The 13,057-nt window shown below is 35.9% G+C and overlaps 2 protein-coding genes across 4 annotated transcripts in view; one reads left to right on the top strand and one right to left on the bottom strand.

The window, feature by feature from the left end:
• Positions 1–13,057, bottom strand: part of LOC145269329 (uncharacterized) — a 33,194-nt gene that overhangs the window by 6,852 nt on the left and 13,285 nt on the right. The window contains exon 1 of one of the 3 annotated variants that reach the window (XM_080125029.1): positions 843–989. The exons of 1 other annotated variant lie outside the window; for it this stretch is intronic. The gene's annotated coding sequence lies outside the window, so the exon portion shown is untranslated. Of the gene's footprint in view, positions 1–842; positions 990–5,898; positions 6,408–13,057 lie in introns of those variants that run through there. One more of the 3 variants, XM_080125031.1, reaches the window with a different exon arrangement.
• LOC145269137 (uncharacterized) lies at positions 9,400–13,042 on the top strand. Its single transcript, XM_080124744.1, has 2 exons — positions 9,400–10,186; positions 12,960–13,042. Exons 1-2 carry the CDS (start codon positions 9,400–9,402, stop codon positions 13,040–13,042), a joined length of 870 nt encoding a protein of 289 aa, XP_079980870.1.

The following is a 13,057-nucleotide window of genomic DNA, read 5'->3' as shown; positions in this document are numbered from 1 at the left end:
TAATTGTGTTATTTTTATCTGTAAAATTCTGTTAGTTTTTATTGTGTAATTTTCAATAGTGTCCTTTTCTTATATTTTATTTCAATAAATCGCTTCACAATAGAAATACTGATGAACAATAACAGTGAGGGAACTGATTTGCCTTGTCACCATTTCCGGCAGTGCTACTACACAGGAAATTAGGAAGTACGTTAGCTGACTATAACCGAAATATCTTTTACTGTTTTAAAATTATTTTGCTATTATAATTTTTTTGTGTGAAAACATTAAATGAACAATGCTTAATTCAATGGTAATATCGGTAGTTCGAGAAATTCATTTTTCTTCGAGCTATATCGAATTCATTAATACGTTTTTTTTTCGTAATGTTCCTGAAAAAAAATAATTTTTAAAAATTGTTATTAATTGACGATGCTTTATTTTCATGAAAAAAAGCAAAAATAAATTCTTTAATTTTTTTATTTATTTACTACAGAAAACCATAACTTTAATAAAGGTATTTTTGTGTAAACATACATATACATTTCCACTACGATTTAAATAAAAATAATGGGTTCATCATTCCGTGAGTATTATTTTATAAATACTGAAAATGTCATTAAAATTGGTTAATTTCCTGTTTTTTGGTGAATTTTTAAGTAAAGGGAGGGGTCAAAATTTTTATTCATTTTGAGCATCGGCATTTATTTTGCCCGTACCTACATACACATCCGTTAATTGAAAGCATATTTAACTGATAAGGGCAATTATTTTTACGTTAAAAGAAAGAGAAGTTTTGTTTGATATTATGAAATTTTACATACATTTTAAAATAGAACAAAAATATTTTTAAAAATACTTACCATCGGTCAAATCCTATCCAGAATTTGTCTGCCTTAAAGAAACAACAAGATAATACTTGTTTGCTATTTAAAATGTAGTCAAATCGTTTTCTTCTGAAGCGGAAATAGATTTTGAATTATCTCCCCTTTTTTATTTGTTCTTTTTTTGTTTTTAAGTGTTTTCTCTCTCTTTCGAAAGTTTTAAATATTTAGAGGAACAAGCTATTTCTCGTGCGTGTGTGTGTGTGTGTGTGTGTGTGTGTGTAGCGGAGTGTTTCTAATCTTTACGTTCTTTAGTATTTATTATTTTATCGGATATTTAATCCCCCCCCCAAAAAAAAAAAATGCAACACCGTAAAAATTAATCGTAAACAAGTCAATCATTTTCATTTTTTAAGAATTGAAAAAAGATTGATTTTATGATCTTTCGTATTTTTAATGAAATTTGGAAGCATTTAAACTGCCAAATGTAAAGTAATTTCGTTGCTTGTGCAAAGAAATACGACAGATTTTTTTGGATTTAAGATTACAGAAACAGGGGACATAACTGAGATTTCTTATTTTATAAATTATATTTTATAAACTATATTTTCGATTAATTTCTATTTCAGAATTCCAATCGGAGGGTGCTGTTTTACAATCGTTCACTGTGCAGATGGAGACAACAGAGATTCGGTTATTGTTTTTTGTTGTTTTTTTTTGTTTGTTTTTTCATCTCATAATTTAGGACGCTCGATTTATCAAAACATTAAAAAAAATGAAAGCAGCGACGATTTGTTTTTATTAAACAAAGTTGATAACATTAATAATACAAAATATAGTCCGTCGTCGTACGCGCCTATTAAAAGAAAACCAACAAATTTTTTTTCATTAAATGAGAACATTAAAAAAAAGAAGCTGCGGCAACTTTTTTTTTTTTTTTAATTAAAAAAGTAAATGTTATGGCCAGGTTTTTAAAAATTAGTTTTTAACCTTAAAAAAAAAATACACAGAATGAAACTCTTTAATAAAACAATAGGCACCGCCAAAAATGGCCGCAAAATCAAGTTGTTGTTGTTTTTTAAAACGAAATTACGTTTATTAAAATCCATTATTTCTGAGTAACTTTTTTTTTCCAGAAAGATAAAACCCTGAATTTTATCATATAGAAAACAGAATAATGTAAAACTTTTTCTACTATTTTTAATTCAATTTTAAATGTTAAATTTTCCCAAAAAGTTAACAATTGACATTTTTTGTCTTGCACAAAAAACGTACTTAAATATTTAAAAAAAAAAAAAGGGTTTTTGAAATAATTAATTAATTCATTTATTGTCTAACTAAGATTTAGGATGATTTTCTAAGAGAATATGCAAAAATATTATAATATAAGTACCTGAATTTCAAATAATTCCACTTATTCATATAGGTAACCAGATATTCGCGTTGACGTAGAGTTCAGATCGACTCTGTTTACGTTTTCGTCTGATAAAAAGCAAACTATGGAAGACCAAACAGGCCAAAAAAAACTTATTTTTCAGTGACGAAAATTTCAATGTATTATTAAGCTGAGGCTGGCCAGTACCAGATGGGTGACCATTTGTAGGCGTTTGGTTTTTAATGTGTATGTGTGTGGGGGCCAGACTCCCCAAAATGGGGGGGGGGCAATTTAAAGCAGAATAAAAAAAAATTATTTCAGCGCGTTTGGTCCACCATAGTCAAAGGCGGCAAACGTTTTCAAACGGGATCGAAAAAAAAGATGCTATTTTTAACACAAAGGGCACAATATTTATCGAATTTTTTTTTTTGGGTATCGATTATTCAAAGCATGCCCTGTTTAATAATGGTCATGCATTATTCGGCTCGCTAAAAACAAATTGTTAATTTATTTATCAAAAATTTTAAAATAGCTTTTTTCGTATAAATATTAAAAAAATTTTTTTTTTGTTTTGCTTAACTTAAATTAATTATTTTACTTAACATATTCACCGAATTTCACACTTCAAAACTCAAAAGCGGGATAATTAAACACAATCGAAGTTCTGATATTCAGACGTCAAAATAAGGTATGCAAACAATTTTTTTTTTTTTTTTTTTTAAATCTATAATTCTGTCCCTTACAACACAATATGTTGATTTCAGTCTCAGATGATTATTTTAAGCATATTTGTTCCCACTTCAAAACAAGGGGGGGTTTTGTAAGCAAAAAAAAATATATATATAAATATCGTTTATGAAAAATAAGTACACTGTTATAAAGTTCATTCTTCTCCTAATAATCGCTGAAAATTTCGTATTGATCGGATAATTACCTGATTTTTGGTAGATTTTTAAAAAGACGGTCCGTCAAAAAGTACTGACCTGCCCCCCAGTTTTGGCGGTGCCTATAAAAACAAGGATGAAACTTTTAAAGCTTCGGCGACTTTTTTTTTTTTTTGACTGTATATTATAATATTAATAACACCCATATCTAGTTTTTAACATTACAAAAATGGGTTATCCTTTATGGAGATGGTCCCGACGTCCGCCTCGTTCTGAGTTCGGGGAGAGGCCGTCTGACGTAGGCGGTCCGGTGTCGAGGCAGAAAATTACCCTAACCCTAAAATATGCGATATGTCACAGACAGATGCTTTTACAAATATTGTGAAACAAATCACAGAATTTTACAGGGTTAACTAACCACGTGGAACTATTCTAATCGTGTGGACTGTTTTTTTTGTTTTTAAATTCTAATTATTTGAACTGTTTATTTTGTAAAATTCCAATTATTTGAACTGTTGAATTATCAAAAATTTGAACTGTTTATTTTGTAAAATTCTAATTATTTGAAGTGTTTATTTTGTAAAATTCTAATTATTTGAACTGTTTATTTTTTAAAATTCTAATTATTTGAACTGTTTAAAATAAAAAAAATAAAAATTCTAATTATTGGAACGGGGTTTTTTCTCCTTAAGTTAACAACTGGGCACTTTATTGAAGGGGTAATTTTCTGCCTCGACACCGCCTACGTCAAATGGCCTCTCCCGAGCTCAGAACGAGGCGGACGTTGGGACCATCTTGTAAAGGTTATCCCAAAAATGAAAATGTGACGATAGTTGTGGCAGCTTCAAACATCCTTGTTTTATTAAAGAGTTTTATTCTTTGTGAGAAATTCAATAATTACGTAACAGGTCGGCAAGAGGAGCTAGGAGATCTGTGCAGTGTGGGATAAAGCGTCTGTAATAGTTTAACAGACCGAGGAAATGCCTTAGTTGGCGAAGTGAAATGGGTGGTTGAAGGTCTTGTAGAGCCTTCACCTTTTCTGGTAATGGAGATATACCGTCTGGGGTGATAATGTGGCCCAGGAAAACTAGTGACGACACACCGAAAACACATTTACCAGGGTTAATCCTCACCTGGTATCGCTGAAACCATTCGAATAGTAGGTGGAGGTGAGTGGCATGTTCTTCAGGTGAGGCACTTGCCACGAGAATGTCGTCTATAAAGTTATAGACGAAGTCCAAGTCACGTACTACTTTGTCCATAAAACGCTGAAATGAGCTAGCCGCATTTCGTAAACAAAAGAGCATAGTTAAGAATTCAAACGCTCTGAATGGAGTCGTTACCACAGTCTTGGGTATGTCGGACGGTTTCACTGGAATCTGATGGTAAGCCTTAACTATGTCTAGTTTGGAGAAGGTTTTACAACCATGCAGAGAGGAAGCAAAATCTTGTATATGTGGGATTGGGTAATGATCAGGTACCATCATGGCATTGAGTCGTCAGTAGTCCCCAGTCAGACGCCAATCTCCGTCTCGTTTCAGGACCATATGCAAAGGGGAAGCCCATGGACTGGACGAAGGGTGTATTATTCCAAGCTGCAGCATATGGTTGAATTCTGCCTTCACTGCCTTAAGTTTTTCAGCAGGGAGGCGGCGAAGTCATGAGAAAACAGGAGCACCTGTGGTCTCGATGTGTTTTATGGTGTACGTGGGTTTGCTTACCACAAAATTAAAATTTGTTAACTCCGGGTAGGAGTGTAAGGCGGTCTGATACGGGTTATCTGAAGCAGCAATGAAGAATACTGGGCTAATAGAGGGGGTCTTTGTTTTCACACCAGAGACAGAAAGTTCTGTATTTGCATCTATCAGCTGACGTCTGCACATATCCACTACCAGGTTGAAGTGGTGCAGGAAGTCTGCGCCTAGTACGGGGTAGGGTAAATTTGCTATAGTGAAGACCCACGTAAAGTCTCTCCATAATTCCAAGTCCAGAGAACAAGAAATTTGACCATACGTGGAAATGGGGGAGTGATTTACCGCTTGCAGTGTGATGGACGATACTCTGTTTCAGTGCGAGCATCTCCGGTATCAACCAAGCAACATGCTTGGGATAGGGAGTCTGTAATAAAATAGGCACGGTTATTGTAAATATCCCGTGGAGAGCCTGCCATGCTCAGCTCCGCAGACCTTAGTTTCCCTTATTCATGTACAAACAGGGTTTTTTTAATTTCTGTGCCTCAACACCATAGCGACTATGATAAAAACATAGTCCTGGCGTGTTTGAATGGTGACAGTAGTGTGGAGAAGGTGAACGGCTTTTGTAGCGTCATTTGGGTGAATGTGAGGAGTTAGTTCGGAGTTGGTGCTTACGCGACTGCGGCTCCAGCTTGCCAAGTTTTTTTACCTCGTGAGTGAGTCTCTCAATGGCTTTAAAAATAGCCATATCATTGATGTCGTTAGGTTGGGACATCATTTTTTTTCTTTTTGTGAGTGTGTGTGTGTATATATATATATATATATATATATATATATATATATATATATATATATATATAAAATCTCTCTCTCTCTCTCTCTCTCTATATATATATATATATATATAGAGAGAGAGAGAGAGAGAGAGAGAGAGAGAGAGATTTTCTTTTTGGTGTGTGTGTGTGTGTGTGTGCGTAAAGCCTGAAGTTAAATAAATCTTTTTAAAGGGGACTTACGTTTTTTTTTTGTCGAAAGACGAAGAGAAATGTTATTATATATATATATATACATATATATATATATATATATATATATATATATATATTCTTTTTTTTTTAATAGTTCTCTTTTCTGTATCTTTTCTGTATCGTTTGCATGTGACGACTAGTAATAGCAGATTGTCTCTTGCTTGGATGTGTATGTGTACACACATGTGCGTGCATGCGTGCGTGAGTACTTGCGTCCCTCTTAGCAAAAAAAAAATGTTTAGTCACTTTTTTTCTTTTTTTTTTCTTTAAAAATATTTGTTGAGCTCGAGTTTTTTTTTAAATTCGATTTTTCTTTGCCGAGTCTGATGAGGGGTTTTGTCATTGTTATTCGTCCGCTGCTGGCGAAATTCTCTCTTTCCTTGCCGTCTGTATACCCAATGTTGCTTGTCTTTAGTCAAATAACAGGGTGATGTGTCGGTTGTCTGTAAAGGAAAAGAGTTCTGGAAAAACGAGGTCCATTAGCACGAAGAGGAAGGGGGGGTTCAATGCCATTGTTGCTTGTTGAGTTTCTTGTCGGTAGCAGTTCACTTGTTGTTTTCCTTTGTTGAAAAGTTCGCTTTTTGGGGCCAAATTTTAGCTCGCTGGTTTTTCTCTGATGCGTCCTGTTTTACAAAAAATGAAGAAAAAAGCTCGCCATTCAGAATTTCTTGTATGTCATGTGGGGGTCACAATTTAAGGGTTTAGATGCTTTTAGGGCACAACCTAATAAAATAAACAATTCCATACAAGCTTCTGAAATGACGAACGCAACAACTTCATAAAATGTAACACAGAAAAGGTTTATTAAGGAGAATGTGTACCGGGTGATATGTTCCTGGTCAAAAGCTGGAATCTGGCTACCTGGTGCTATCGTGGTAGTTATTCCAGTCGAATTGTTAATACCGGTTGAAATAACACTGAGGTGGAGAGAGCGAAGGAAAAGGGACCATTCCGTTTGGTCTCTCTCAGTAAGGAAGAGTTCTTATTCTTCAAACCGGATGCTGGCAGAATTCATTAGGGGATAGAAAGAATTAATGCACCATACCCCTGATTGGTCAATATGTGGCCAAATAGCACAGGGGAGAGGCATTGATTCGTGAAAGAAAAAAGTTCCATTTGTTTCTACTACAAATTAATGACCCTTCTCCAGACTTTTTCAAATCCCAAGAAGTGGTAATTAGAAGATGGTTAAGTGACCTCGATGTATTAATTGACCAAATTCACCCCCCCCCCCGAAGAAGAGAACCAGCAGTTTTGCAAGGTTTTAGTGAGATTTTCTTCAGAAATAGAAGAAAAATTGCTTTCATCAAAATTGAAATTGAATACGCCTCAAGCATGCTTCAAGGACTATGCCAGTCAAGATGGAATTGGATTGTCTGAAATTGGTTGGCATGTCCGCAGGTGATAACTTTTCGTTCAGAACATTTCTGAACAAATTCGAATTTTGTACGGAAAGTTTAAATAAAGTTGATAAATTATTTGTGTTGAAATCGAAACTAGAGGGTGATGTGTGGGCATAATCTCCAGGCTAGATATAACCACAGATAATTATGATATAGCCCTAAAATTGTTAAGGGAAAAATATTTGAATCCTGATTTGATTAAAAATCAGATATTTGAGGAAATTATTCCTGCTTCATTTTAAAATTTTGAAGTCGTTTCTCGCAAAAGTTAAGAGAAATTTGACTGAGCTTGTCAAGTCCTATGAGATTGATTTTTTTGCTGAAGGTGGGACCTCAGGGGCAGTGATAGCTCACATAATATTTGCTAAGTGTCCTAATGCCATTAGAAGAGAGTTCATGAATAGAAGTGGGGAAAGATACCCTTCACTAAATAATATTATGTCGCATGTATTTGAAGTAATGGAATACGTATTAGCCACCCCACTCAATGTTCGGCGAGAAATTTGCGCGCCAAAAATGGCGTCTTTTTCACCTAAGATGAAAGCCAAGATGGTGTCTTCTTTCCCAAGAGAAGGGGGGGCACTTTATCTTGTAAATTGTGTCAAGCTACAGATCATCCAATCAAGAACTGTAGTAAGTTTCATGCCTTTGAAGCAACGTGTCGAAGGGCTAAACAGTTAAATTCATGTACTCTGTGTTTGGGTGAGCACGCAGAGGTATCTTGTCGTGATAGTAGGGGGCTTCCTTACCCGTGTGCAATATGTGGGATGAGACCCCATTTTACCGTCATGTGTCCCAAAGGAAATAAATCCTTTGTGGGCCAAACAATATATTCTGAATCACAGAATAGTATTTTCCCCGTCATTAGAATATCTATGAAGGCACACTGACGACCGGTATATTTCTTCTGTTTAATAGATACTGGGTCACAATATTCGTTTCTCGCCCGCCCAGGAAAATCTCAGTAAATTGTGTTCTGATAAACCCATAAACCACAAGAAGGTTAATATGGGGGGGGACACACTTATCGGGAGTGATTCCTTAACATTAAAGGAGTACTATATATCGATCAAATTGGGGAATCAAAACCCCTTTAAATTTGCGGCTTTATTCTTCCAAAAATTAAATTTAAAATTCGAAGTCGATAACTTCAATAAAGTTGTTGATAACTTATCTCAGAAAGGTTTCCGGCTATATCCCAGATATAAGAATTTGAATGGAACATGCCTTATGGGGATTATTGGATTGGACCTTCTAAGCAAGTTAAATGATCTCAAGCTAGTTGAGTGTCTTAATGGAAATGCATGGCGACATGGAAAATTCATAATTCCGTTTGGCAAAAGCCAACATTTTTTAAAAAAAGATTTGAATGAGGTAGAATCGCCTCCCTTTAATCATATAGTAAAATCACTTCCTCAATCCAACAGTTATTTGATTGATTCGGTGCTAAATCTGACACTCTCTTATGAAGAGGGTTTGAAACCTTTCTTTTCCAAGTCCGTGGTCGAGCGTGGGGTTGAGATTCTGCTTAGTCTCGATTCATTAGGTATTGAAGAAGATGCTAAGTTGTCGGCTGTGCACAAGAAAAACTAGAAGAGTTCACAAACTCTACTGTATGGGAGAGGGGAAAATATCACGTAGACTTACCGTGGTATCATGACAGGATCTCACTGGTAAACAGTAACTTTGTGACTTCCTTGAAGGTAATGGACAGAGTAGCAGAGTCCTTAGAAAGAAAGGGGATGTATAATGAGTGCCTCCATTTATTATTATGAGGAATCTGCAATAGCGGAGCAGTTTTTCGTCCCACCTGGGAATTATGAAGATTATATTTGGGTTCCACATAGACCTGTTATCAAGGAGGGAACTGGAGTGACGACAAAAATTCATCCCGTATTCAACTGCTCCCTAAAACATCGAGAGGGGATGTCAATTAATGACGCTGCCTACATGGCCGTGAACTTATCTGCTAATTTATTGGATTTATTGCTGGGATTCAGGAAAAATAAATATGTCTTTCTAGGTGATATAAGAAAGGCCTTTTTACAAATTCACCTTAAGTCGAAAAAGGATAAAAACAGATTTTGATTTTTCCTTAAAAAAGGTGACAAATTATGTACTTACAGGTACTAAACAATTATGTTTGGGTTCAACGCTAGCCCCTTCATTCTGGACTTCATTTTGAAATTCCATGCGGAAAAATATGCAAAGGATGCAGCATCGCATGCAATTTCCAACAAATTTTTATGTGGATAATCTCGTCACTACCAGTTGTGACAGAGAGTTCCTACTTGCTATTTATTATAATGTTCGTAGCAGACTGTCAGAGGCAGACTTCAATTTACGATCCTGCAATTCCAACTGTTCTGAGATACAAGAAAAAATGCTGGAGGATGAAACTATTTCTTCTCCCTTCTCAGCCTTTGAGGAGGTATTGGATTACTTATATGATCCTGTTCAGGACACGTTCAGACTTTCTCCCACTTTAGTGGACCCCGAGGTCAATACCAAACGGGGAATTCTTTCGCAAATATCAGGAGTGTATGACCCTTTGTCTATGCTACTCCCCATCAAGATACAGGGGAAGATCATTGTCAGTTCGATCTGGAAAAGCAAGTTATCGTGGGATGAGTGGATACCCGAAGAACTCATTAAGCTGTGGCAAACCCATGCAAAGGACTTAAACGACTTGGCGAAGTTTGAATTTCCCAGGCGTATATTGTCAGAAAATCAGTCCGTCAAATTTATCTGTTTCTGTGATGCATCAACAAACGCATACGGATTAATCCTGTATGCGAAACAGGGAGCGAATTGTTCTGTTTTCGCAAAGGCCAGAATGGCCCCAATTAAGGGGAAATCACTTCCCACATTGGAAGTATTGGCCATTTATTTGGCTCTTAAGGTAGCCCCTCAAGTTTTGGGTGCTCTGGGGCCCCTTAATATTGATAATTTTTTCCTGATGTCTGATTCCCAAGTTGCCCTCTCATGGATCCTCAACGGTAAAGGATCCAAGAAAAATATATTCATTGAAAATAGGATCACAGAGATTAAAAAAATTTCAGAAGATATTAATATTAAATTTAGCGTTCTACCAAAATTAAAATATGTTTGTTCATCAGAAAATCCGGCAGATCTTCTAACTAGAGGTATCAATACTTCTAAATTTTGCCAGTTATTAAATTTCTGGATGTATGGCCCGGAATGGCTAAATAGAGATTGGCATCGATTGGCCAATCTCACCCTTTCCTTGTCTAAACGAAACTAATAAAAAAATTATATCATGTTTGTACTCTCAGGACACACTTCCTCCTGAAAATACCTTCCCGTTGAATATTACAAGGTATTCCAGCTTATCTAAGGCAATCAGCGTCTTGGAAAAAGTGTTGAAATTTTATGATTTGTTGCGTCACCGTAGTGCTGACAATTTTAATAGGGCCAAATTATTGCTATTTGCTAACATGCAAATAGAGGGTTTCCCTCTGGAATTAGGTTACTTTAAAGAACCGTCTGGGAAAGTGCCTCCCCCTAGGGTAACTGCCTTAGGGTTATTCCTTGATAAAGATGGGGTAATTAGAACCAGAGGTAGGATACAGAATTCTGATATTCTGCCTTTTGAGGTCAAGTTTCCCTTTTGTTGGGAAAATATCATTATTTATCAACACTGGCAATTAAGGAAGCTTATCTTAACTGTTGCCACATGGGGGTTAATTCAACCCTCAGTAAGTTAAGGCTGTCTGGAGTTTGGATCCCTCCGGGAAGACAAGCTGTAAAAGCCTTTATGCATACTTGCACGGTATGTAAAAAAATAAATGCTCTGCCTTGTAAGGCACCTGCAGGGTCAATATTACCTGCTCATAGGGTGAACTTTGTTCGCCCATTCAAACAAATCAGTGTGGATTTCATCGGTCAATTTTCTATTAAGGTTACTTAGGGGTAGAAGTTAAAATGTACATATTACACTTTACATACATGTGCTTGCATGCAATTCACTTAGAATTATTGCCGAATATGAGCATCCACTCGTTTATGCTGGCCTTTGTAAGGTTTACCAACTTATTTGATATCCCTACGCATGTATATTCCGATAACGCAAAATCTTTTGTTGCATCTGGAATATTGCTATCAAACGTGCTCGAATCGGAGGAGTTGAAGGAACAATTTAAATCCATACACATTGTCCATCGAACAATTCCTCTTTACTCTGCCTGGCAAGGGGGGGGGGGCTAGGAGAGACTTATTAAAACAGTCAAACAATGTTTGAGGAAACTGTTGAGCAGAAGAAAGTTGGATTATTTTGAATTTCTGACTGCACTTTCTGATGTGCAAAAGGCAATAAATGACAGACCTCTCACTTATATTGTTTCTGCCGACAAAGACTTTAGTATTTTAACTCCGAATCATTTTCTTCAAACAGGATATCAACCTCGTTTGCTTATTGATAATTATGATGCTGAATTATGTCCTGACCCCCCCCCCAAATAGGACTGCCTTATTACATTCCCTCGAAATGAAGAATAAATTTGTTGAAAAATTCAATCGTTTCTGGCATAATGATTACCTCTTGTCATTAAGAGAAGTTGAATCCAAAATCGGGAGCAATTGTGCCCCCAAGTTATCTGTTGGAGGGACAGTACTTATTAAGACCCCCAACAAAACCAGACAATTCTGGAGTCTTGGTAAAATAATCAAATTAATTACTGGAAACGACAATAATGTTCGTTCCGCGGTTGTTCTTAAGGATAGGTGCAAACAGGTCCATTCCTTAAAAAACCTTGTGACCTTGGAAATTAAGGGTAATGGCGATATTGCATCAACTGAGTTTATAGAAGAAGGAGGTCCCTTTTTTCTGTCCAACCTGTTCTGTTCCGAATGATGGAACATCGCCAATGGTGTGCTGTGATTCTTGTGACAGCTGGTACCATTTTAGCTGCGTAGGATTTGATCAAGATACCTTAGGGGAGTGGTTTTGTCCTAATTGTAAGGATTAGGTCGGTCCATAAAGTGGAAATTAGCTAATATCTGGATGCATGAAAAGTTGAAGTTTATACTGAAGATTGACAACAGACAATGGCACACATATTAATATTAAAACATTATTGAATTAAAGTTGTAATTAACTTGTATTGTGAAAAAGTATTATCCATTACCTTTTCCTCTCCTCCTTGGCGGTGTAATATTAAGAAGTTAACTGAATTAAAATTATAATTTTGAATGTCAATTTGAATTTTTAAAAATAATCATATTAGGTTAATAAATTTAACTGAAAAAGAAAATATTGTAATCATAAAATTGTCTAAGTTAAGACTTATGTTTATTGGATTAACTTGTTATTCGTTGTTTATCCAACCATTTTATTAATTAACTTGTATTGGGGAAAAAGTAATGATTATCCATTACTTTTTCCTCTCCTCCTTGGCAGTGTGTGAGAAATTCCATAACTAACGCCATTTTGTTTGCCCGCCTAATATGATTTGCTAGACGGTCTTTGATTGGTTCAATTTGAATGCGCCAGTTTGGCGCCAATTTTGTATTTCATGTGCGTTATTTTTCAGTCTGAACAATGAACATGGAACAGTAAAGACTCAAACAGCGGTGCTCCGTCATAGAGCGCCAGGATTTTACCTTCATGGACACCATGCAGTGGGTGAATGAAGAACATTTCTCTAAATACAGAGACAACATAATTGCTGAACTTATTTTACCCAATGAGGATATTCTACAGTGTTCGGCATGATATATTTGATTACAGCAATTTGTTCCTATTTCTTCCAGAGACCACGAGGTCCCAAAATATGCCGTATTGGGCGCCAACATTCACGCCGTGTTCACCATGTACAACGTGGACATCCTTCTAAGGAAACCCCGAACTA

The sequence above is a fragment of the Euprymna scolopes genome, chromosome 45 (genome assembly GCF_053919585.1).
Source record: "Euprymna scolopes isolate OS-2025 chromosome 45, ASM5391958v1, whole genome shotgun sequence".
NCBI classification, from domain to species: Eukaryota; Metazoa; Mollusca; class Cephalopoda; order Sepiida; family Sepiolidae; genus Euprymna; species Euprymna scolopes.
This window is presented reverse-complemented; position numbering and strand designations above follow the sequence as displayed.